This window comes from Crinia signifera, chromosome 6 (assembly GCF_055691185.1).
Source record: "Crinia signifera chromosome 6, ASM5569118v1, whole genome shotgun sequence".
Classification (NCBI taxonomy): Eukaryota; Metazoa; Chordata; class Amphibia; order Anura; family Myobatrachidae; genus Crinia; species Crinia signifera.
Genome location: NC_139222.1, coordinates 133,342,984 through 133,370,553, shown reverse-complemented (window position 1 = coordinate 133,370,553; position 27,570 = coordinate 133,342,984). Strand labels below are relative to the sequence as shown.

Genomic DNA, 27,570 nt, shown 5'->3' with positions numbered 1-27,570 from the left:
ATATTGTTCAATGACTACCATAGCCAATATATGTCTTCTTCAAAATTAACAGTAACAAGAATGTCTTTTTTTTCTAGTGCAATAAAATCATCTCCACCAGTCGCACGACGTAAGTATTATTATTATTACAGTATTACATTTTATTTATAAGATGTCACAAGTGCGCCGTACATAGGGCACACATTAGAACATTACAGTGTACACGAAACTTAACATAACAGTAAACTGAAAAATGAAACACAAAGCACAGGTAACAATTAGCAGCCCAATTATTATTACACAATACCGCTGAGATGTAAGAAAACAGGATTTGTCTGCGTGGTACAAGGGGCAAGTTGTTATTGTTGGAGATGAATGAACAGAGTGAGAAGAGATGCAGGTATAGATAGTCGGTGAGTGAGAGAGCTGTAATAGAAATGCAAGTAGAGGGTTGTGAGAACAGGAGGGAAGAGGGCCCTGCACCAAGGAGCTTACAGTCAGTCTTTGTAAAAACACTATATAAAAACTATTAACATATTCTAGAAGTGTTTTGATAAAGACAAGAAATATCTTAAGCAATCATTAAAAACGCCCATTTCTGTTATGCAACTCATGATTGAATTATCCATGAGCCACTGTGGACAAAACTCTAAAGCTCACCACAAAAAGATCACAATTCCAGAATGAAGACAGCTTAAAAATACCAAAGACCAAACACTGATATTACAGATTGCAAATAATAAGGAGAAGTAAAAGCATATTATGATTGAGTTTTGAAAAACATGACAAAGATTACATATTTTATTTAACCTTAATTATAACATATCTGTTTGATACAGTATTGTCTCCAGGTTATAGTGTGCACCTTTTATGTACAAATATATGTTACTGTCTGATGTGGAGAAGAATGTGCTGACAGTCTACACACATATACTGTGTACTTTCTGCAGGCACCTTATATCTGCAGAATCTTCATAAAATCTGAAATCTAATCTTATTTTGCACATAATGTACCATACAGATGGTAATTGTTATTACTTGGGTTTCTTTCTATTTTCAGAGCACTCTAAGACCCGGATTATTAAAACCATTGTTGAGGAGTTGGTGGATGGACGAGTGGTATCACATAAAGTCAATGAGAAAGAGGAGAAGGTGTGATCAGCACCACTAAGCCCCCTGTAGTACTGTTTATGTACAAGCTGCTACTACCACGACTACTACTTTCTAAAAATATATACATTATTTGCTGTCCCCATGACATCCTTATAGTGTGTACACACGGTCCGATTTCCTTTCCGATGTTGACGATATAGTCAACATCGGATCGGCATCGGATCGGAATCAGATGCAGATCGCAAGGGTTTTGACCCTTGCGATCCCGATCCGATCCCGAAGCGCGTTCACGTATCGGAAGCCAGAAAGTCTTGGCTGCCTTGTCTATATAGTGCAGATCTGCACTATATAGTCAAGATTGGATGCAAATCGGATGTGCCTTAAGATCCTATCATCGATCCTATCTGATCGGATTGTGGATAGGATCTTAAGGCACATCTGACCGTGTGTACACACCATTACTCTGCATAATAGTTTTCTCCTGCTCTGTCATTTTTTATTTTCTTCAATACATTGGGGTTTATTCTAGTTCATTCTTTCTGACAAAATCCTTCTTAGATGGACAAAACCATGTGCACTGCAGGGGGGCAGATGTAGCATGTGCAGAGAGAATTAGATTTGGGTGAGTTATTTTGTTTCTGTGCAGGGTAAATACTGACTGCATGATTTTACACAGCAATATAGATCTCACTTTGAAGAAAAACCCCACCCAAATCTAATTCTCTCTGCACAAGTTACATCTGCCCCACCCGCAGTGCACATGGTTTTGTCCATCTAAGAAGGATTTTGTCAGAAAGAATGAACTAGAATAACCCCCATTGAGAGGTGTATTTCTCTTATCTATGGTAAAGCTGTAACAGTAACTTATATTCAATAAAACTTTCTTGCGATGCAACATTTATGTTTATTTGTGTAATCTGATTGTAAAAAAGCCACTGGTTCTTACAATAAAAATAGATAAATTATGTAACAATATTATTTGCTATTTGGGAAAATATTCAACATAATGAAGATAAAAGTGATGAATATTTAATTCTGGTAGAGGTACAGTAGGACAGCATCACATGGCTAGTACTTTAGAATGTAGGTTAACAGTCTAGCTAAACTATGTAATATTCCATGTCTGAACTTTACATTACACAAAATACAGATGGAGCTCCTGGTGCACTACATTCACCAGCATATTTGTCCCCTGTAATGTCAGAGATAAATTCTGTAATCCAGAGATCCAGATATAATTTGGTATTTGGAAAAATATTCAACATAAGTAGGTAAAAGTGCTAAATATGTAATTCTGATGGAGACACCACACGTGTTGGTAGGACTGGACAGCACCACATGGCTAGTACTCTGGAATGTAGGTTAAAGGCCCCCATACATTAGTCCGAATTGTCCTAAGGACAAGTCGGACCTGATTTCACCCAGCAGCTCCCCGGGAGGGGGACACACGATTAGGCACTTGATGTGCCAAGGTTTGCATATGATAAATCACATGGATTTATCATATGCGGTCCCCGGGGAGCTGCAGGAGGAGGGAACCGTGCGGGGGGGGTCATCAGCGGGTGGGGGATGCCGGCTAATAGAGAGCCGAGCAGGGGGAGGCTGCATAGGGAGCCGGGCAGGAGGAGGGAGACAGCGGGAGCAGCGCGCCGGGCAGGGAGGATGACGCTGGCTGCCGGGCAGTGGCGGGAGCCGGGAGGAACACAGATAACTTGAAAAAAAAAAGCCCATACAGAATGACTAGCAAGCCATTGATTGGCTGAGACCTCTCTCAGCCAATCGCTGATTGGCTGAGAGAGGTCTCAGCCAATCAATGGCTTGCTAGTCATCTGTATGGGCTTTTTTTTTTTTAAAGTTAGTGTGTTCCTCCCGGCTCCCGCCGCTGCCCGGCAGCCAGCGTCATCCTCCCTGCCCGGCGCGCTGCTCCCGCTGTCACCCTCCTCCTGCCCGGCTCCCTATGCAGCCTCCCCCTGCTCGGCTCTCTATAGCCGGCATCCCCCGCCCGCTGTCATCCCCCACACGGCTCCGGGGCTGGGCTGCACATAAGATTTAGCAAATCTTATGTGCAGACAGTCGGACCTCCCGACCCCGATCCGATGCGCATGGGACCGCGCATCGGATCGGACGGGGTGTCTGCAAGTGCGATTTGGGCCGATTTCACGGCCCGATACATCCGAATCGGGTGAAATCGTGCCCAAATCGCATAGTGTATGGGGGCCTTAACAGTCTAGCTAAACTACTTGTAATATTTCCTGTCTAAACTTTACATTAAACAGCATAAAGACGGAGCTCTTGGTGCACTACATTCACCAGTATATTTGTCCCCTCTAATGGTCACAGATTGCCTTTAACAGAAGATTACATAAAATTTGGAGGTGACTAATAAAGTAAAAGTTATTTATATAGCCTTTTTCCTCTAATACAGGGCTGGGCAACACCGGCCCTCCAGATGTTAATGAACTACACATCCCAGAATGCTTTGCATTAGTTTTGCTATGTGGCCATGCTGAAACTGATGCAAGGCATGCTGGGATGTGTAGTTCATCAACATCTGGAGGGCCGGTGTTGCCCAGCCCTGCTCTTATAGGACTCAAAGTGATTTTATTTTGCCTTAACAACACAAAATATAAAACAGTAGATATTAGTAATATCCATAAATCAATTTTTTAAAAGGATTCCAGCTTGGAGAAATTTCACATTGAGCAGGGAAGAGCATTCCATAGAGTCAGAACCACAAAGCTGGAAGACTGACTCCCAGATAAGTTCAGGTAGATTGTTAATAGTCCATCTTCTGCAGATCACAGTAATTAAGTGGGACATTATGAAATCAGAAGCTGCTTCAAGTACCTTTGGCACTGGTCATGAAGGGATTAGAAAGTCAGTAAGCCAATCTTGTAAATGACACCATCATACAGGTAGCCAGTGAAGTGAGTAGAGCATGGCTGTTATGTGGCTTGAATGGGGCTGGTTGGATAATAGCCTAGCAGCTGCATTTTTTTCCAGCTACAAATGTTGTAATTCTTTTGCTGGGAGACCAAGGTAGAGCAATAGTCTAGGCAGGATGAAACTCTAACCTTTTGGGATATAAGTCTACTTAAGCCTTTGAGTGCCAAGTGAATTTGTCAAAATAGGTGTGAAAATTGGCAATAAAACATTTTTATTCATCATAATGACCTGTAAAGTTTACCATATATAGGAAAGAGTATCTTTTGTACACAACATTTCTTTTTTGAATTTATATAACATATTTGAGCAACGGACATTTTTGGCAGATGTTTTGCACATCTCTCACAGAGATGTTAGCACTCAAAGAGTTAAGCCAGGGTTCGGGTCTTCCTATCAGAAGAGATATCAGATGAGGCAAAACATCATACTCCCCATGTCGGATTTGCCGGCTATGATTTAGCAACATTTCACTCTGTTTTCAGACACTTTGCTGTGTGCTGTGCTGTATTTTGCTCCTTCAAGTGGCTTAGCTGTGTTTAGAGATGCCAGACTAAATACAAGCAGCTGTTCTGTGTCAATACAAGTGGTTGTGGTGTGTACATACAAGTGGCTGTGCTTTGTCCATCTAAAGTGGGTATACTGTGTCCATTAAGTGGCTGTACTGTGTCCATCCAGAAGTGGCTGTACAGTTTTTATCCGCTGCAGTGCTGCCAACACACCAGTAAGGCGAGTGGGTGCCCACCCCCTGCTCCATTCCTGGCACATTGCAAATGAATGTTTTGCATTAATTTCCATTTTCCTGGGTGCAACCACCGTTTTTGGGAATGCCCAGGAAATGCATGGCATCCCCATGTGAACACCCCCTGACTGCCTCCATCCTGCCCCCTCTGTGTAAATACCTCGGTGACTGGGCAAATCGCCAAAAGCTATATATGCTAATATACGCATGCGCAGTGGCTAAACATCAGTCCCTGGTGCGAATACACCAGGAACCGAATTAACCAGAATCAGGCCCCTAGCAACTAGGAGACACGCTGCAGCCTTTGGCCTAAAGTGAATGAAAACAATATTGTGGAGTCGTAAGAATTGACTGGAAATATGTGGAAATACAGTAATTGTTATAGAGGTTAATAATCCTCAAGGAACAAAAAATGTTTTTTGTAAAAAAAATTAAAACAGAAAACCAAAATTAATCACTGCTGGAATCCAAAATTGTATCCCAAACCAGACAATGAATTAGAATCAGAAAAAATGGCACACATCTCAAGTTATAATTTTAATAATGTACAATCTCAGCCACTACAGTTTGTTTCTGCATGTCATTTTTATTTTCTAATTGTGATCATTTCACTGGAACTGGTACATACAGTATATAGGAAACAAAAAAATATTCTAAAAATGAACACACAATATTGCACAGATCACATAAGATTGTGCTAAAACCCCTCCACCCTCTAGCCCCATCACCACCTAATTCTCAGAACCCCCTCCTTGGTACAATTACTTGCTGATTAGACTGGTTTATCCAGGGCCGGTGCAAGGTTTCTTGACACCCTAGGCAAAACTTGTGTCCCCCCCCCCCCCCCCTCTTTCATATATACATTAATACACTGCCTCTCTCGTATATACATAGACACCCATAATCTGTCTTCATACATACAGTACAGTACATACATACATATATGCATTCAAATACTGCCTCTCTCTCATACATACATACATACACACACACATATACACACATACATACACAAGATACATACATACAGTACATACATACTTATATCAATCCCCAAAATGTACATCCCTCCCCAACCCTCCAGCTGCTTTTCTAACCTCCATGAAGGTAAGCAGCAGTTGGGCAGCCAAGTTAGGGAAAGTAGGATTCCCCTCCAGTCCACCCCTTCTGGGTCCCCGCCTCCTTCTTCCCTCTGCGGCGCAGGCTGAAGCTACACATTACTGAAGAATTCCACCATCGCAGCCCAGCACAGCTGTCATTAGAGATCCGGCCGGGCGGCTGATGCTGGTGATGGCTGTGAGGTCGGGCGGGCGGCTTCTGCTACTGATAGGCGTGAGGGCGGATGCGAGTGAGGACGGCGGCTGTTGCTACTAACGGGTGTGAGGGCTGGTGGCTGCTGACACTGAAGGGCACTGGGCGGCTTCTGCTACTGACGGGAGTGAGAGTGCACGGCTGCTGCTAGCAACGGGTTATGGGCCGGTGGTGGCTGCTGCGGGTGGAGACAGCAATAGTCGAACCCGCTGTGGCTGAACAAAAGGCGCCCTCCAGCGGCCGGCACCCTAGGCAGCTGCCTAAAGCTGCCTAGTGGTAGCGCCGGCCCTGGGTTTATCAAATTGATGCTAGCTGACCTAAAAAGCCTCCATGCAGAACAGTGTATAATTCTGGCATTCACAGATGGAATATAGCACATAAGCTCTAATGAGTAGGGCCCTCTTTCTTTATGTGCTTTGCCATCTCTTACTTTAACTATCTTCTTCTCTGTACTCTCATCAATGGCATCTAATCAGAATCAGCTTTATTGGCCAGGTATACTCGCATATACTAGGAATTTGAGTTCTATTGCTGTGCAACAGCCGGTGAGAGTACAGATATGCAAAACACATACAGGTATACACTAATCCTGGGGATTATAGAGGCAGGGAACATATATTTTCTGGGCAGTACAATGCCTAGGCAGCCATCAGCGGCGCTACTGGTCGTTGCTACAGCCAGGCGGCAAAAATACAAGCAGAGACAGTACAGTTATCACACAGGGAACATATACCTGCCAAGCAGCCCAGCGCCTAGGCAGCCATCAGTGGCGCCACTGGTCGTTGCTACAGCCAGGTGGTAACAATACAAGCAGAGAGAGTACAGTTATCACACAGGGAACATATACCTGCCAAGCAGCCCAGCGCCTGGCAGCCATCAGCGGCGCCACTGGTTGCTGCAGCAGCCAGGTAGGTAATACAATACAAGCAGAGACGAGACAGGGGAGACATGGGGTTACATGTGGCTGAATGCACAGTTCCTAGGCAGCCATTTGCAGCACCATCTTGATCATGCTACTCACAGCAGCAGAAGGGCTCAACAGCACACAGCAGGATGGATCCTAAGGCTGTAGGGGGGGCAGTGTGTCAGGGATCTGGCTGGAGCTGCAGCTGGGGGAGGAGAGCCAGCGTGCAGAGAGAGGGGGTAGTCAGAAAGTGTCAGGCTGGAGCTTGGCTGGAGTACACCATTACTGGCCCGATGCAGAGTCATACCTCTTCTCCCATGGGCTTCCTCAGCAGGGCACTGGGTGTTCATGGCCGGGGGGGTTCCTGCTGTATAAGGGGTCGGCGCTACACCATGCCACTGCCATGCCACTGGGGGCCACGGCCTGCGCTGGGAGGCCATCCGCCTCCCTCCTCCACCTCACCCCTCCTCTGGCTGCGGTCATCTGGGCTGATACAGTGGGGGTAGCATCCTCGCCACTGGGGGGGTTTCTCCCTTGTCCTTCATCGGGGGCCGCAGCCGCGTTCACGTCGGGGGGCTGCAGCCGCATCCTTGCCAGAAGCCTCCTCCAGATCTTGTGCTGTGTCTGGGGGCCTCCTCTGACCTCCCCTCCTGCCGCTCTCCGCTCTCTCTGTGTCCCTTCTCAGGATTTTGCGCTGTGGCCAGGGGCCTCCTCTGATCTCCCCTCCTGCCGCTCTCCACTCTCTGCGTCCCTCCTCCGTTTCTCTGGGGGGCCGGGGATGGGGCTCCGGGGGATGGAAGCTGGGAGAACCGAAAGCTTGCGACTATCCCTGGCCTCCACCGGAAGTCACCATTGGTTTTCTACCACCATGATGTAATTTGCTGATGTACAGCAGGTAAATGTATATACCCTGAATTTGTCCTACAGTATTTGGTATCTTGGCTGTGTGCTTAGGGTCGTTGTCCTGCCAAAAGACCAGTCTAAGGTCAAGAGCGCTATGAAGCAGGTTTTCATCCAGGATGTCTCTGTACATTGCTGCATTAATCTTTCCCTCTATCCTGACTAGTATCACAGTTCCTGCTGCTGAAAAACATCCCCAAAGCTTGATGCTGCCACAACCATGCTTCACTGTAAGGATGGTTTTGGACTGGTGATGAGCAGTGCCTGTTTTTCTGCAAACATGACACCTCACATTCACACCAAAGAATTTTGTTTCTCATGGTCTGAAAGTCCTTCAGGTGCATTTAGGCAAACTCCAGATGGGCTGCCATGAGTGTTTTTTACTAAAGAGTGGCTTCCGTTTGGCTACTCTACCATACATGCCTGATTGGCGGATTGCTGCAAAGATGTTTGTTCTTCTGGAAGGGTCTCCTCTCTCCACAAAGGATGCTGTAGCTCTGACAGAGTGATGAACGGGTTCTTGGTCACCTCCCTGATTATAGCCCTTCTCCCCCTCTCATTGAATTTAGACTGTCTGCCAGCTCTAGGAAGAGTCCTGGTGGTTCCAAACGTCTTCCATTAATGGATGATGGAGGCCACTGTGCTCATTGGGACCTTCAAAGCAGCAGATATATTTTTCCCTTCCCCAGATTTATGCCTCAAGACAAGGAGGTCTACAGAGCATTCCTTTGACTTCATGCTTGGTTTGTGCTCTGACATGCACTGTCAAGTGTGGTACCTTATATCGACAGGTGTGTGCCTTTCCAAATCATGTCCAATCAACTGAATTTACCACAGGTACTGTACACTAAAAATGAAGCTGTAAGAACATCTCAAGGCTGATCATTGGAAACAGGATGCACCTGAGCTCAGTTGTGTGCTTCAAGGGAAAGACTGTGAATACTTACAGTATGTACATGTGATTTCTTAGTTATTTATTTAATAAAAAACATTTCACAAAAACGTTTTCATTATGGGGTATTGTGTATAGAATTTTAAGGGAAAGAATGAATATATTCCATTTTGGAATAAGGCTGTAACATAACAAATAAAAATAATATGCTGTGAACACAACACGGATACACTGTAAATAAGTTATGCAGATTCCTTGTTGCACCATATGAAAAAAGTAAAATACTGTAATAATAATAATAATAATTTAATTTTATTCCTGTTTTCTTCATATATTGCAAATGTATCACAGCTTTTTCTCCTGTCCTATAATTTTCACAAAGATTTATGTAAGTTTTAGTTATTATTAATTTAAATAGTACAGCAAAGTGATTACTGAGCTAATGCTCAATAATAGAATGCTATAAACTTGTAAATTTCAGTTGTAAAATGCAATCTGGGAGAAAGGAGGAGGAATGTATTTCAAAACATAAATTACATGTCTAGCTTTATACGGTTAAAGGAAGTAAAATAATACTTATCTATGCTCCACCCACATATGATTTTATTGTGAACAAGCACCCGAAGGGATTACCGAAATTAGTCCAAGTGGACACGCTGCATACACTTTAATTAACATTTAATCAAGAAATAAAAAAAAGCCAAAAATGGGGTTGGAAATTTATATGAAACGGAAACACCCTACTTATTGTATATAAAAGCTAATATGTTTATTCATGAAGAAAGCTTCTTATCGCTTGCACAGCTAAAACAGTAGGTCTTACTTCACAGCTATCACCAATATGTCGCACCACAAAAGCTCTGCATCTTCAAGAATGTCTGTTGGAGGTGGAGGCTATGGGACCACTATTTGCTCATTTCTTGGATCCTCTGGAGGGTCATGTGGTGCAGGAGCTATTGGTGGTAGCCATCATGGAGGTGCTGTGCATGGCTTTGGTGGTGCAGGAGCTATTGGTGGTAGTCTACATGGAGGTGCTGCACATGGCTTTGGTGGGCAAGTGGCATTTGGTGGTAGCCAACATGGAGGTGCTGCCCATGGCTTTGGTGGGGCAGGGGCATTTGGGGGTAGTCTAAGTGGTGCTGGTGGCTTTGGTGGTGCAGGCTTTGGTGGAAGTCAACATGGAGGCAATTTTAGTGGAGATGGCCTTCTATCTGGAGGGGAAAAGGAAACTATGCAGAATCTTAATGATCGCCTTGCTTCATATCTGAGCAAAGTACGAGCATTAGAGGAAGCCAATGCTGATCTTGAATGCAAAATTAAGAGTTGGTATGAAAAACACAGCAAGGACAACAAGCCTGACCACGACTACAGTAAATATTATAAAATCATTGATGATCTCAAGAAACAGGTATTACTTCAATACTTCTACTATTTTATCCCCTTAATGATTTTATGGTGTGAAAACAAAGAAAATATATTTGGGTTTTCTAAGTTTCTATTGCATAAAGTGTCAGAGTAGAAAAGCATTTGTAGCTGTTATATACTGTATATAACTTTTATTTTCATTTTTTTTTAAACAATAATGTAACAAAGAAAAACTGATCCTTATCGTCAGGAATAGTTACTTTATTTGAACGCCTTTTTATCTGTACAGATTCAATGTGCTTCTGTGGACAATTCAAGAGTCATCCTACAAATTGACAATGCCCGTTTGGCAGCTGATGACTTCAAACTAAAGTAAGAATATAATCACCAAGATCCTTATTGTTGTTGTGTATAAGGCACAGGGTATTTGGAAAATAATGTAACTTCCATGCAGGTATGAGAATGAGCTGTACCTTCATCAAAACGTGGAGGCTGATATCAATGGTCTACGCAAAGTTATGAATGAACTTAACATGACCAAGTGTGATCTTGAGTCACAGATTGGAAGTTTGACTGATGAACTTATGTGTCTCAAGAAGAACCATGAGGAGGTAACACAACAGAACCTAAATCTTTCACCCTTTTAACCATTCCTGTCTTATATCAACTACTTTGTACAGAAACCTCAATTTGATTACACATTTGTATTTCTTGGAAAATCACTCTCCTCCCCAGATGACTTTATCATAAAGATTAAATGAGTATCTCCCATTGTTTTAAGGAAATGAAGAGTTATCAAGGGGTAACAGGACACTTAACTGTGGAGATGAATGCTGCTCCAGGGACAGACCTGACCAAAATTCTAAATGACATGAGAGCTGACTATGAACATTTAGCAGAGAAAAATCGGAGAGATGCTGAAGCCCAGTTTAATGAAGCGGTAAAAAGAAAAAGCTTACTGTTGTAACCGTTATACAGTACCGTAAATATCTTCTACATAGTTAGATTTTTTTGATGGCTGTGTTTCAGAGTAAAGCCCTCAAGCAGGAAATCTCACATGGGGTTGAGCAGGTTCAGTCCAGCAAAACGGAAATCACTGATTTGAAACGTTCTGTGCAAACACTGGAGATTGAACTACAAGCTGCTCTGGCAACGGTATGGAGGCAACAATACTATAATAAAATACATTTTGTCCTCTCATTTCATGTAATTAGTAGTACCTTCAGTTCTTAGTTTATTCTATATTGGTTATTGCTAAATCGTTTATCTTTTCACTTGTTTTTGTTCCAGTTTAAAAAAAAAAAACAGATGTTCAGTAGTCAATATATGCTGTCATAATGTATTTAAAATATCTAAAGTATGTATTTTATTGCATCTGAAAATGATAACTGATTAAATTAAGAAAATAGAACTGGCAACCATACCTAAACAGCAGCATTTCATGAGTGACAGAAACTACTGATAGACACAGAGATATACACTTAGAAAAGTAAAACACAATTTTTTTCTTCTATAGAAAAATTCCCTAGAAAGCTCATTAGCCGAGACCGAGGGCAACTACTGTGCACAACTTGGGCAAATCCAAGCAAAGATCGGCCATTTGGAGCAACAGATGTGTGAGGTTAGGACTGACATGGAACAGCAAAGCTTGGAGTATGATCAGCTTCTCGATGTCAAGGCCAGACTGGAGAAGGAAATTGAGACCTACCGCTGTCTGCTAGATGGTGAAAACAGGTACGTGCATTTTGTAAAAGATTGTCTCTTGGAAATTATAATGTAAATAGCCTATGACTATGATCTCACGGATATTGTTCACTGACTTGCCAATATACAGTATGTCTTCTTCAAAATTAACAGTAACAAGCATGTCTTTTTTCTAGTGCAATAAAATCATCTCCACCAGTCTCACGACGTATTATTATTATTATTATTATTATTATTAGATTTAATTTATAAGGGCCAATAAGTGGTTTGCAGCACCGTACATAGGTCACACATTACAACATTACAGTGTACACAGAACTTAACATAACATTTAGTAACTAAAACAGAGAACAGGTAAGCAGCACAATCCCCAATACACAATACAACTGAGATGTAAGGAAACAGAGGATTTGTCTGCATGGTACAAGGGGCAAGTTGTCATTGGTGGAGATGAAGAGTGAGAAGAGATGCAGGTATAGATAGTCGGTGAGTAAGAGAGCTGTAATAGAAATTCAAGAAGAGGGCTGTGAGAACAGCAGGGAAGAGGGCCCTGCTCCAATGAGCTTACAGTCAGTCTTTTTCAAAACACTATCTAAAAATTATTAACATGTTCTAGATGTGTTCTTGAAAATACAATATATAACTTAAGCTTTCATGAAACCACCCAATTATGTGACTCATGATTAAATTATCCATGACCACTGTGGAAAAAGCTCTAAATCTCAGCACAAAAAGATCACAATTCCAGAATGAAGACCGCATAAATATACCAAAGGCAAAACACTGGTATTACAGATTGCAAATAATAAGAAGTAAAAGCATATTATAAAGAATGAGATTTACAAAACATGACAAAGATTACATTTCTGATGTTAAATTGTAACACAACTGATGACTATGGTCTCCGGATTTCTCCTAGTGACCACCTGTTACATACACATATATGTTATTGTCTGATATGGAGTAGAATGTGCTGACAGTCTACACATATGTATATTGTCTGCAGATAACCTTATATCTGCAGAATCTTCATAAAACCATACTTATTTTGCACATAATGTACCATACAGATGGTAATTGTTATTACTTGTGTTGCTTTCTATTTTCAGAGCACTCTAAGACCCGGATTATTAAAACTATTGTTGAGGAATTGGTGGATGGACGAGTGGTATCACATAAAGTCAATGAGAAAGAGAAGGTGTGATCAGCACCACTAAGCCCCCTGTATTACTGTTTATGTACAAGCTGCTACTACCACAACTACTACTTTCTAAAAATATATATTTGATGTCCCAATGGCATCCTTACTCTATATAATATGTTTCTCCTGCTCTGTAATTTTTCTTTTCTTCAATACATCGAGAGGTGTATTTCTCTTATCTATGGTGATGCTGTAATAGTAACTTATATTCAATAAAACTTTCCTGTGATGCAACAATTATGTGTATTTGTGTATTCCAATGGTAACAAAAAATTGGGAGATGTTGGTTCTATCACTAAAAATTAGAGATGTGCATCGGCCACTTTTCGGGTTTTGGGTTTTGGGTTTTGGGTTCGGATTACCTTGAGGTTTTGGGTTCTAATGGGTTTTGCCAAAACACCTTCTAAGTGTTTTGTGTTTGGATTTCTTGGGTTTTGGGTTCTGATTTTTTTGTTAAAAAAGCATAAAAACTGCTAAAATCGCATAATTTTTTTTTTTTTTTGCTCCTACGCTATATTAACCTCAATAACATTAATTTCCACTCATTTACAGTCTATTCTGAACAGCTCACACCTTACAATATTGTTTTTAGGGCAAAAGGTTGCATCGAGGTAGCTGGATAACTATGATAAGCCACACAAGTGTGCAACACAAACACTAGACTGATATGGCACACTTAGCATCCCCTCTAGGCTGATACTGCACACCTAGAATTACCCCTGGACTGATATGGCACAGGTAGCATCACCCCTGGACTGATACGGCACATTTAGCATCACCCCTGGACTGATATGGCACGCTTAGCATCACCCCTGGACTAATACAGAACACCTAGCATCACCCCTGGACTGATATGGCATGCTTAGCATCACCCCTGGACTAATACAGCACACTTGGCAGCACCCCATGAATTATACGGCAGACTTGGCTTACCCCAGGAATTATACGGTACAGATGGTGGCACCCCTGACCTGATACAGCACACATGGAATTATACGGCACAGATGGCGGCTGGCATGGAATTATACGGCAGACAAATTCCTGCAGTAAAAATAAAAATGTGTATTCTTTTAATTATAAAAAAGAGCAGCACACCTTACTAGGCAACACCCCATGAATTATACAGCACTCTTGGCTCACCCCTGGACTACAGCGCATTTAACAGCCCTTGCAGTAAAAAAAAAAAACACCTTAATTTTATTTTCATTAAAAAAAAGGGCATCTCCCCTGGTCTGATATGGGACACATGGGGCACCCCTGGAATTATACGGCACACATGCGGGCACCCCAGGACTGATACAGGACACATGGGGGCACCCCTGGACAAATACAGCACACATGTGGGCACCCCTGGATGGATACAGCACACATGTGGGCACCCCTGGACTGATAGTACTGATAGCCAGTGGAAACAGCAGATTGGAATTATATACTGCAATAAATACTGGTAGCCAGTGGCAACAGACTGGAATTATATACTGCGATAAATACTGGTAGCCAGTGGAAACAGCAGACTGGATTTATATACTGTGATAAATAATACTGGTAGCCAGCGGCAACAGCAGACTGGAATTATATACTGCGATAAATACTGGTAGCCAGTGGCAACAGCAGACTAGAATTATATACTGCAATAAATAAAATACTGGTAGCCACTGCCAGTGGCAACAGCAAACTGGAATTATATACTGTGATAGGTACTGGTAGCCAGGGGCAACAGCACACTGGAATTATATACTTCAATAGGTACTGGTAGGCACTAGCCAGTGGCAACAGCAGAGAGCAGACTGCAGCAGACACTAGGCAGTGCAGGGCAGGCAGTGGCACTAGCAGCACCAGTGGACTATCACACTGTGACTGACTATACAGGAGCAGACTCAGCAGAGGCAGGCCCCAGCACAAAGGAGAGACAGAACACAGCACCAGTCATCCTTGCAATGGTGATGTCTTGATCACTGAGCAGAGACACAGTACACAGCAGCACGGGCCCCAGCAGAGACCACACACAGCAGCAGCACACCCTTCCCAACCCTTCTCCGAGATTGGAGTGAAGATGGCGGCGCGAGGTTGCGGAATTTAAGGGTTCCGTGATCTCGCGAGAATCCGACGCCGGGCGATGACGATTTGCCCATGCGCCCGGATTCGAGTCAGGCGGGAAGCGCCGAGCACTGCTCGTATCCGGGCCCGGATTGATGACGTCCGTGCTGGCTCGGATCTGAGGAATCCGAGCCCGCACATCTCTACTAAAAATAGATAAATTCTGTAACAATATGTAGGTACTGAGCATGCGCAATCATGGATTTTGCTCGGCAGCCTGCAGAAAGGCATCCTGGAGGGAGGGAACACCTCCCAATGGGACTGTCTTGGTGACTGACAGGTCAGACTTCCAATAGGAAGTCATTGCCAGTCACAGTAAAGCCAGTGTAGTCTCACAGACTGCATCTAGCTTCACTACAGTGGCAGATTTTACCTGGGGGGCTGCAGCCCTGCAGCCCATTGGTAAAAACCGCCTCTGAAGAAGAGTCTACTTAAGCCAGGGTTCTGGTCTTCCCACCAGAAGAGATTTCAGAAGAGGCAAAAAGTCATACTCCCAATCAGCAATATTTCACTCCGGCACTTTGCTGTTCTGCTGCTCAAATGGCTGTGCTGTTTTCAGAGATTGCAGGCTAAACACAAGCAGCTGTTCTGTGTCAATACAAGTGGCTGTTGTGTGTCCATACAAGTGGCTGTGCGATGTCCATTTAAGATGGCTAAACTGTGTCCATTAAGTGGCTGTACTGTGTCAATCCAGAAGTGGCTGTACAGTTTCCATCTGTTCCAGTGATCCCAATTCACCTGTCCAGTGTCCATCCATTCCAGTGCTGTCAATACACCTGTCCAGTGTCAAACCGCTCCAGTGCTGCCAATGAACCTGTCAAGTGGGCATCTATCCAGTGCAGTGAACATACCTGTTCAATGCACATCTGTTCAAGTATTAAAAAAAGGTTTTTAAAAAGTTTAACAAAATGTCATATGTATTCAGAAAAGTCCAGAAAATTTAAAAAAAAAAGTTGAATAAAGTTTTTGTGCTGTACACCACTGTGTAACCATAATATACATGAGCTGTGACTCTGCAGGCCATACCTGACTGTGTATGATAACATACAAGAACTGTGACTCCGCAGGCCATACACCACTGCATTGTGGTGTGAGTCCACAGTATCATTTGCGCATAAACTTTAAAAACAAGTTTTCAAATCTGTAATTTTTTGTTTGCTGTTCCCCACTGTGTATCCATTACATACAAGTACTTTGACTCCGCTGGCTATATCACGCTGGTTATCCATGACATACAAGTACTGTGACTCTGCAGGCCATACCCCATTGTGTATCCATAACTTGCAAGTACTGTGAAAGTGAAAGCCATAACCCACTGAATTCACATAAGTGGTGTGACTCCGCAGTGTCATTTGCTATGTGGCAATATATCATAGATGTGCTATAAATTGTCATGTGTTTGTGCCGCTGTTCTATCACTTAGGGCCTGATTCTGGTTGACTAGCTAAGCAGCGTTAATTCAACAGCAAAACAACTAACACCGCCCGCCAGGGTGCCATAAATTGCTGTGTATTTGTGCCGCTGCTGTTACTTAATAACTAGGTAGCTTAAAGTGGATGAAAACAATATTCTGGGGGGTTAAATTTGACTTGAAATATGGGAAAATAATTGGTATAAAGGTTAATAATACTCAATGAATAAAAAATGCCCAAATTCTGTGATTTTAGTTTCTTTTGTAAATCTTTGGAAAAATACAAAACCAAACCAGTCACGATTGGAATCCAAAATTTAATCCAAAACCGGAAAATGAATTAGAGCCAAAACCAATGCCTGCAAATATGGCACACATCTCAAGTTAGAATTTTAACAAATTAAAACCTCAGCCACTACAGTTTATTTCTGCATGTACTTTTTAATTTCTAATTGTGATTATCTCACTTGTTTCACTGGACCTGTGTCACAAACCACGGTGCGCAACTGTTTGCGACCGTGCCCCTTACCATCACGCCAGTGTGTGCTGCATCGCAGGCCCATTGCTTGTGTCATCATTGGCTGGGGTTCATGGCATGATGTCCCCTGTGCTCCCTGGATCCCCTGGTCCTTGCATGGCATCCCTTGCGGTATCCACGCCGGGCCCATGTTGCATGGGCACCGCCATGACACCTGGGATCAGCTGACAGTATGGGCCGATCTTGCGGTCTGCTGATCTGAACTCTGACCTGGATACCTGTGTCAGAACCAAGGTAATTCCAGGCACTTCCTGGTTCTGATTGATGCTGCAGCATGCAGCCAATCAGAGACAGGCAAGGGGGAAATAAGCCAGGGTTCTGGCCAAGCCTCCTTGTTTATTCTGTCCCTTGAGTTCCTGCTCCTGAGTCAGAGAGTTTCCAGGCTCCTAGCTACCCACCAGCACTTCCAGTGATTCCATCTCCAGTGTCCTGCTGCTATCTGCCTATCTCTCCACCTGCCAGTCACTTCTGCATATTTCATCCCTGCGGTAGAGTGTGCCCAGCCATCCCCAGCAGAGATCGCCACTGGTTCTGGTTAGCTACCTCTACTAGCTCCCAGGCTAGTCACCCATATTGGCTCTCAGGCCAATCTCTTGTTATTGTGTCAGTGTTCTGACTGTCAACACCCTGGGTCGACCGTCAACTGCAGTGTTGCACAAGAGACTATTACCATCAGTGTCCTGACTGCTGACACCCCAGGTCACCCACCAGCTGCTGTACTTCTCCAGGGATCATTATCATCTGTTTCCTGACTTTCAACACCCTGACTAGACCCCCAGCTGTCATGTTCACCAGAGACTGTTACCATCCCTGTCCTGGTTGTCGAAATCTCCAGTCCATTGACACTCCTACCGGCTCCCAGGCGATCCACAGTTACGTTTGGCTCCCAGGCTGTCATCAACTCCTAATGGTTCCCAGGCCACCAATACTTATCTACAGGCTCCCAGGCCTTCAACAGTTGTCTCTGGCTTCCAAGCCATCGACAATCACTAACAGCTTCAAGGCTGCCAAATGTCACCCCTGGCTACCTGAGTATCTATACTTACCTTCGGCTCCCAGGCCGATAGCTCAAGTTATCTCAAGACTCCAGTACGGTACATCCACTCCTGCTTTCTATCCTGTATCCTCTGTACCAGCCAGCTTGTACCAGAGGACCAGGGCAGGGGGTCACGACCTGCTTGTCGGGCACAGCTAAGCCCAAAGCCCCTTGTAGCGTTCCCTGGTGAAAACCAGTTGCGAGTTAGACTCAGTGCCCCAGTTCCTGGTCTCCGCCAACACTCTGGTCCAGCTGTTCCCTGGTATCCCAGTGTATGGCCTCACCATACATTAAACCTCCATCCATACGGTTCCAAGCACCCTCCACTGGTCCACAACCTGATCAGGCCCACCTTTACACATGCGCTTATTGGGTAGCACCATAGGGCCCCACAATTCTAAGGTCCTTTCAAGCAAGGGTTTGCTGGTGCCTCTGGAATTTCTTGTGAGGCTAGTAGAGATGATAAGCTGCTTTGGTTGTGAATTACAAAAACTTAGAGCTGCTGGGAAATATTCTCTACCGGCCTGCAGCCAAATAGTTAATGACTTTAAGCTGCTAATTGCTGGATGGCTGATAACAGGAGGAGAGACATGTGATGGTTTTATTTTACTTAATTAGGGCCCCCAGTGCATTGCATTGTCTAGGCCCTAGAATGAGGTTAAGATGGCCCTGGACCTGATGCATAGCAAACAAAGATATATTTCTAAACATGAACACACAATATTACACAAGATTGTGCTAAAATCCCTCCACCCTCTCGCCCCATCCCCACCCACCTCGCAGACTACCACCCCATCCTTGGTAAAATATCTTGCTGATTCAACTGGTTTATCAAACTGATGCTTACTGACCTAAAAAGCCTCCATGCAGAACAGTGTTTGATTCTGACATTCAAAGATGGAAAGCAAGCAAACATTCTTGTAGACAGATGATATTGTCAGAGACTAGCATAAGTGATATGTCTCAACTTAGTTTATTATGAGGCACACCCATAACTCATTCCGCACAGTATATTATCTTTAAATGAGAGGATTTTTAAAGGATTACAACATGAGTATCAACCCATTTCCCATCTCATAAGGAAAGATAAATGATGACAGGGATGATCACAATTGCCATAATTCTCAATAATTATGCATTTGAGTTTCTATCTTTGGAACACTGCACTGCTGGGTGGAACATTTTGATAATTTTACCATCTTACAATAAAAGTCTTCTCAATATGACTGTTAGACTAATCTGACATTTGAGGCCATACATGGTACATAAGCTAATTTAGAGATATCAGTTGCTACACCCTGGCATACTATATGACCAAGGAGATGTCATCTTTGGTGGTGAGGCAAGTGCCAGTTATTTATACAATAAAATATCTAAAACATAAAACATTATAACATCTGACCTTATCTTGCCCAGCTAGTCTTCCTGATGATGTACAGTACAACATATTTAATGGCATTTAGGCCCTTATTCTCATTTGATCGGTCCCCTGGGTGTTCGCCCAGGGGACCGATGACCACACAGGGCTTCTGTGCGGGCACCTTCGCTGACCAGCTCCACTGGTTCTGAGGAAGCCGCCGAGGGCAATCAAAGGCAGGGAATCACGTCAACCACAAGATTTTTTTTGGACTGCACCATCCGGTACAAGATTTTTTTTGGACTGCACCATCCGGTATACCTTACTTACCTCCTTGCCGCCAAGAGGCTCCAGAAATAGCTACACTGGATCGAAATAATACCAGCAGCTGGGAGAAGACAAGGGACACCTAAACAAGTGCAGGTATTTGCTATAAACAAAGTCTGGCCAGACATGAACTTTATGTGAATCCCTACCCAGAAGGATGTTACTAATATTGACTCTTTGACAAACTAACATCAAGTTACAATAACAAAAAGGACTATTGACTTAATAGATCCTAACACCACTAATCCACCTATACTAATAATCAAGGATAATTCTGTGTTAAATGTATGTCTATGTCTAGTTCTTTTTGCATCGTCTAATTAGATTTTATAATCGTTTTATGATATCACTGGCCAGTGTATAATATTTATTAAATTAACATGATTATTGTTTATATATGTCTAGCGCAGTTTTCTACTTTTTTCTTTTTTTCTACATAACACAAAGGGGTTAAGCAGACCCTTCTAAACTGCAGCCGAAATGTATTTATATTCTCTGAACCGAGCGCCTTTGTCAGTTTTTTTTCTGTTTTGGTTTTAGACACATAAGCAGATGTACACATTAAATTGCACACAAAAACAATTAAATAAAATAAAAATAAAGTAAATTAAATAAAAATATGAAAAAATAATTTAAAAAAAACTTTACAAATAAATATAAAATGTGTATAATATATAAAGTCCCTTCAGATGGGATGGCAGGACCCTAAATCCCATTGCAATGGGCATATCTCCCAATTTCTGTTTATCTAAATTTGGGCTGTACTGAAAAGGGGCAGGGCTACATGGCATTGGGAAGAAGAGACGTGGCCTACCACCATGATCAACATTTTTTTTAAACTCTTTATTTTCTAAGAGAATCAATACAAAGTATAATCACATCAGATATAAGGAAAAAATCATTATCTTTTTTTACACATTAAAACAAGAAAAAATAAGAAGGAAACCATGAGGGAGGGCACAGACAGGGAATGGGAAGAGTAAGAGGAGGGGAGGGGGAGAAGGGAAAGACAGGGGTGAGTGAAAAAGGTGGGAGAAGAGGGTCAGGTACAGATATACCACAGTTCCTTGTATATATGACGAGATTCAGGTAAATACGAATTGCAGTTGTTTGAAGATACAAAAACAAAGGGAAAAACTTACTGTATAAAAAGAGGTATAGTCCCGCGGGAGCGCAGGGGCAGCTCAATACAGCAGAGACATCTACTCCAGCCATGGAAACACACTAGGAGCGGACAGAGGTTACAGGTGGAAGAGGTCCAGGAGCTTATTCAAGGATGAGTCTAAGTCTGGGAAAGGACAAGCGAGTAGGAACGACCATGGGTCTAGGGGGAGTGGGATACCTGAGATAGACTTCGGGAGCAGAGCTATCCTAGTCCAAAAAGGGGAAATAGAAGGACACGTCCACCAAATATGGAATAGCGTCCCCCTATGGCCACAATTTCGCCAGCACACAGGGCTAGAAGAGGGAAACATTTTGGAGAGCCTCACAGGGGTATAGTACCATCTTTAGTATAGTTTGTAAGATGTTTATTTGAGTCAGGTGGAGATAGAGCTTTTAGCTATGCCCTCTCCTACCTCATCCCAGCAAGAGCCATCAGGTGGTGGCCCCAGGTCCAGTTCCCAATCTCTTTCATGGCGGCTAAGAGAAACAGCAGTGGCTGTGAGTAACATTGAGTAGACAGAAGAAATCAAGCCCCTGCGTAGAGGGCAGTTCAGACATAAAGACTCAAATGGGGTGGGGGTCCGGAGCGCATCAGCCTGGGGGATGATCAACATTTTTATACTTTTCAGGGGCATGCCCAGCACTCCCCTGGAAGCTGAGCAGCCCCTCGCTCCATTCCTGAACTGAAGAGATGCCATGTGTATACACACGACATCCCTTTTCTGATCACCAGCTGCTTCACAGAGCAGCGGTGATCTCTAGCAACCTCCAATCCCACCCCCCCCCACACGCGCATGCGGGACACTGCCACCTGTGGGAGGGACAGTGGGACAGTCTACAGTTTGCAGGACTGTCCCACTGTAATCAGGAAAGTTGGCAGGTATAAATGGGGAATCAGGTAGGTTCCCTACTGGCTTTACAGGGAATAGAGCAATGCACTATTTATATGTAAGGACCTTGATTTGGTGGCTTTGAAAAAGATCCACATTAATCCCCTGCTTCATTGATGGGGTACAAATACGCCACTTACAATGCCAAGAAGCCATAGTGCGAGTTACAAGGCGTGTTACATGGCGTATGTATGAAAGATGTAATACACTATGGCCCTTATTCTGATCTGTGCGGAAATTCCCGCATTCTTACGGAGCGGTCCGCACGCCACAGCGTTTTGCCGCATGCGGCCATCGTCCGTCGAAACGCCCACGTGTCCTCCGCATTCGGACGGACTCACTCTTTAAGAACAGGGCGTGTTTACGGACGACATACAAAGCATGCGTGTGCGGGAGAAACACTCCGATTCGGCACGGTATTACAGAGTATTACAGAGTATGCTCGGGAATACCGCATCCGAACGGGAGCCAAGCGGTGCTACCGCACGTAAGCGGAGTATTTACGCCAAACAACCCACTATGAAGTATCTTCTGCAATACATCACATGACCCACTTATTCAATTACCTATCCTCATAAAAAACTGCTTATTTGGAATTGGAATCAATGTGTGTGGTTTCATGAGTACATGTCAAATACACATGTGTATTGCTAGTATTAATATTCTGTCATGTCCATTGTTAGCAGTTTGAAAGTGTCTGACAAGTACAGCATATGTGGGTGTTTAGTACGGGTTCCTTGAAGCAGCAATGGTTTCAATTAAAGCACTGACAAGCGTCCTATTAGTGAGTAATGAGTAAAGGAGTAGATTCTATTGGGTTCAGGTGTTAATGGTTGTAGTCATTAGGCGTACGTTCGCCTACCGCATGAACGAGTGGTGTCCGCAAAGCAATAGTACACTTGTGGACACCGCACATTTCTGCCCTTTTTGATCGCGTGCATTCGGAGTGGTTTCCGAATGTACGCCCCCCAACATAAGTGTACTCCCCCGTGTCCGCCCATGTTTCTGCCCCGTTTTGCCCACTTTGAAACTACGCCCATGTGTCATTCCGCATGACGCCCATAATACGCCCCTATTTCCCGAATGATAGCGGTGAACAGTTTTGGACGGGATTTGGCCGAACTGGTACCGAGTCAAGGCGTGGCACATGCGCGTAGCGTTCTCCACGCATGCGCAGACGCCATAAAGACGCGATCCGTAAGTACGCGGTAAAGTCCGCGTCAATCAGAATAAGGGCCTATGTGATTTGGGCACGATTTCACCCGATTCAAGTGAATCAGGCCATGAAACTGTCCCAAATCGCACATGTAGACATCCCGTCTACATGTGATTTGCTAAATCTTATGTGCAGCCCGGAGCCGGATGGGGGACGGCAGTGGGCGTGGGGGGGATTTATCACATACAAAACTTGGCATATGAAGTGCCTAATCGCATATGACCTCTCCTGGGGAGCTGCAGGGATATTCAGGTCCTACCTTTCCTTAGGACAAGTCGGACTAATGTATGTTGACCTTAAGAGGACATCCATGTCAATTTGTACTGATGTGTCAGATTTCACTGTTACTATGTATATTCCTTGTACTCCACTGTTTGTGGTGCCTCAAAAATATTACATTTTAACAATGAGAATAAATATATATATATTGCTTAATACATATTCCATTAGTGATGACATACATTATAATGCTACAGATCTCATAATTATCAAGCATTTAAAATTATGCAACACATCCCTGTATAATTTACTCACTTCATTATCATGCTTCACAATCTGGTGACAAGAAAATAAAGTAGAAAGCAAACATCAGATGCTTTGTGCAGTGAGTCTGCATTATGATTGCCAAGCCATTGTGATAGAGACACTCATGTCTCATGCTTTTCTACAGTACATCCAGGAAATTCTGTCTATGTACGTAACACAGGGAGTTCACACACATACATTACACAATGATTAGCTGTTTCTAGTTAATATTCTATAATAATGTGAAGGACCATTTATGTCACAGTTCTAATGATATTATAGCACAACAACAACATAGTTAATATTTGCGGGCCTTGACTTGTGGGCTTCATGTGACACACAAAAATAATGAACTTCTTCTGCGGCTCTTTAAGAGTTGGATAAATTTGGGCCAAAAGAAAATATATAAAATTCATTACACAAAGTAAGTGCATATGTGACACCTCATTGTAGGGAAATATCACATTTTGTGGGTGATTCTAGATGAATCGCTCCCCTGCGCATTCGCACAGGGAAGCCATTTATAGAGACTGCGCATGTTCATAAGTATTTATCGCATGTGCAACCTATGTCAGTGTGTGGGCATGGAGAATTGATTATTCGCCAGCCACTCACACACAGCAGGGTAGACAGGAGCATGGGGCAGCAGGCTGTCATAGGGGCCAAGGGAATGCCCAGCTAATACATAAAGGATCATATGGCCACTATCCACTTTCTACCCCCAGTGTCCACGTGGGCGCGGAGTTAATTTTAGAAAGTGTGGCGAGTGCAGCGAGCCACCGAGCCCGAAGCGTGGCTAGCGCAGCCGAGCCCGAAGCATGGCTCGCTACACTTCGGGCTTGGTGGCTAGCTGCGCTCGCCACACTTTCTATAATTAACTCCAAGCCCACGTGGACACCGGGGGTATGACGTGGATAGTGGCCATATGATTGTGTTAGTGGGTGTTGTGTGTGTGTGTGTAGTGTGGATATGATTGTGTTAGTGGGTGTTGTGTGTGTGTGTAGTGTGGATATGATTGTGTTAGTGGGTGTTGTGTGTGTGCGTGTGTGTAGTGTGTGTGTGTAGTGTGCATTATATTTACCATCCACAATGTCCCCGGCGCCTCAGGCACTCGTCGCCCCGCATCGTGGCCGCCATGACAGTTCTCCCCGGGTACGCTATTAGCGTAGTCACCGCTGGGGGAGCAGGGAAACCATGTGATGCTCCCCCAGCGGTGACAACGCTAATAGCGTACCCGGGGAGAACTGTCATGGCGGCCGCGATGCGGGGAGTCGAGTGCCGGAGGGGATATCGTGGATGGTAAGTATAATGCCCCCCCCCCCTCCGCCCACTGCCCGCTGCTCGCTGCCCGCCTGCTGCCCAGCCGCTGAATCCCACATATGTTAGTCGTGCACCCGGCAATGGCTACGCTGAGAACGTTCTCAGCGTACCGTAGCCGGGTGCCCGACTAACATATAAGTACCCTGTTTACAATTGTAAAACAAAACGTAATCTGCTGCGCTATATAAGAAACGGTAAATAAATAAATAAATAAATAAATAATATAAGACAACAGAGAGGTGTCTTACATCTGCGATGGTCGGCGCCCATTGAATGATTTTGCCCCCGCACACAAGGCTGTCACATTATAAAATGCAGACATATAATAAGTGGCCTATATGAAATGAAGAAACAAATGAAAAAAAAAAACGAAATACAGTTTTTGAACATACAGCAGGACGAAACTGGGAACTTCAAAAAGGCAGGTAATACCGAAGATATTGGCTAGACAGACCTTTAGAAATGCTGTATATAAAACTGCACCTAATAATTATTTTCCTTACTGTCTGTTTGTTATCATTGTTACAGACAAAGAAATTGTAGAAAACATGACACACTTCAAAGTTAATAAAAAAAGCAGTAGATTTAAATTTTTAACACCAAGAAGCTGAGCGTTAACAATAAAAAAGGCAGACAGCCTAAGGGGTTTCAGAGAAACAAAAAAACAAATCTGAGGATATACTTCTCAGGTACAATTTACATTAATCCAGCTAAGATTTATAGGCTGTTTTATAGTAAAAAATTAGAAAAGAGAATACTACACCCACCCCACTGACAGGTATAAATATTCCTTTTCTACAGCAACTAAGTTGTGCTCTGCGATTTGATCCTTGAAGCCTGCAGAAGTTGGATCTACCATTATACACAATGTCTTGTACCTGGAAAAGTGGATCGATAAGATCTTCAGTGAGTGGAAGTGGCAGTAGTCACAGAGTTAGCAGTATGGCTGCTGACCTGGCAAAAGGATCGGATCAGTGGGGAGTTGGGAGTTTCAATGCAAATGATGGCCTTCTTCATGGTGGCGAAAAGGAGACCATGCAAAACCTGAATACCCGACTGGCTTCTTACCTGGACAAAGTGAGGGCCCTGGAAGATGCCAATGCTGACCTTGAAGCAAAAATTAAGGAGTGGTACATTAAGCACCAGCAGAAAACAATTCCAGACTACACCAGATACTTCAGCATCATTGAAGACCTCAAAAACAGGGTAAACGAAGGGAGAAATTTCATGAATTCTAAAGAAATATATGAAAATAAGTGTTTGCATATTCTAAGTTCTGACCATAGAGAGATGAATGACTTAATGTTGGTCAGTCTCGAAACTTTCAGGTCATCCAGCTAATATTGTTTTGGCACAGTTATTATTGTATAACATAAGCATTACACTGTGTACTAGAAAATATAATTATAACAACTACAGTAGACAGCTAATTGCTACAAGTAAAAAATAAAACACATTTTATTTTCTAAGTCCAAAATACATTGAACAATAACTTGAGAGTGAGAAGTCCAAGTTGTAGGAAACAAGTGTTATCCAAGTTTCAAAGAGGCAACTGTTAAAATATATATACTGTACACTAACATTTTCTTTGTATCTTCTTATTTTGCGGATGTTCGTGTCCTTCCCAGATCCTAGCTGAAAGTACAGACAACGCCAGACTTGTCCTGCAAATTGACAATGCCAAATTGGCAGCAGAAGACTTCAGACTTAAGTAAGTTAAGCCACTATGCACTCAAAGATTACATGTAGGGACTTTAGTTCAATACAATGATTATTTATTTGATTTATTTATAGTTTCTTATATAGTGCAGCATATTCCGATGCACTTTACAATTGGAAACAACAGTGATAAAAAAACTTGGTAGAAACAAACCCACATCGAGGTAGGGGGTCCCTGCTTACAAGGCTACAAGATTAGTCAATTCAATTCCAAATTCAACTTAACGTGAACATATTTTATCATACAATAATAATAAGTGAACAAATATAATTTTTTCAGCATTATTAAAGCAATGTTCCAGTATTCTTTGCTCCTGACCATAAAATTGTCTATAGAATATAATGCTGAAGGACTATCCTTTCTCTACGTAGGGAAGTGGGAGCCAGAGAATGTGTCACATAGATCTATTATGCATACACAAAAAATGTCACATAGAGGGGGATGGGGGAGAAGATAAAGACAGATGGGGTAAGTAAAACAAACTCTCCACACAGGGAGAGACAGACCCAAAAGTCTACCTTAAAATAATATGCTTCCAGGTGGGGTATCATATCAAAAATAACTGCAGATTCAATTGACTGAAACGTTGTTTAGTATTCATCATTGACTTTGCACAAACGTCAACTGCACACATGTTTGAAAGTAGCACCATTATTCAAATAAAAACTTCACCTCATAAAAAATAATACAATGGAAAAAGCTTTTCATTTTAAATTGAAATTGATTGTTCTGAACACTACAATATAATGTCATCATTTTGAAAAGTTAAAATAATCTGCTCAAAATCAATAGTTAAATATAAAAATGGCTGCATTTCACAGTCATGTGAATAATTGATGGGGAGACATTGTATATTAAACCATCTAGGGAGGACAAATTGAAAAGTTCCCCATAGCAACCAGCTTTTAGCTATCA

At 43.0% G+C, this 27,570-nt stretch overlaps 2 protein-coding genes across 2 annotated transcripts in view; both read left to right on the top strand.

The window, feature by feature from the left end:
• LOC146009640 (uncharacterized) overlaps nt 1–27,570 on the top strand; it is a 42,812-nt gene that overhangs the window by 4,841 nt on the left and 10,401 nt on the right. The window contains exons 8-13 of the mRNA XM_083150092.1: nt 78–109; nt 1,040–1,131; nt 8,198–8,397; nt 9,566–9,841; nt 20,676–20,723; nt 26,581–26,646. Coding sequence (XP_083006218.1) covers nt 78–109; nt 1,040–1,131; nt 8,198–8,397; nt 9,566–9,841; nt 20,676–20,723; nt 26,581–26,646 — 714 coding nt within the window. The remainder of the gene's footprint in view (nt 1–77; nt 110–1,039; nt 1,132–8,197; nt 8,398–9,565; nt 9,842–20,675; nt 20,724–26,580; nt 26,647–27,570) is intronic.
• Nucleotides 9,779–13,057, top strand: LOC146008208 (keratin, type I cytoskeletal 12-like). Its single transcript, XM_083147278.1, has 8 exons — nt 9,779–10,192; nt 10,439–10,521; nt 10,604–10,760; nt 10,931–11,089; nt 11,179–11,304; nt 11,666–11,906; nt 12,567–12,626; nt 12,969–13,057. The coding sequence occupies exons 1-8, from the start codon at nt 10,016–10,018 to the stop codon at nt 13,055–13,057; spliced, it is 1,092 nt and encodes a 363-aa protein (XP_083003404.1). The 5' UTR covers nt 9,779–10,015.

Excerpts from the sequence above, each read along its gene's own strand:
- LOC146008208 (XM_083147278.1), top strand. The coding sequence starts at position 10,016 with ATGCAGAATCTTAATGATCGCCTTGCTTCATATCTGAGCAAAGTACGA. Across the intron at positions 11,305-11,665 it reads TACAAGCTGCTCTGGCAACG|AAAAATTCCCTAGAAAGCTC; the intron begins GTATGGAGGCAA and ends TTTCTTCTATAG. Across the intron at positions 11,907-12,566 it reads CGTGCATTTTGTAAAAGATT|CTCTAAATCTCAGCACAAAA; the intron begins GTCTCTTGGAAA and ends CTGTGGAAAAAG.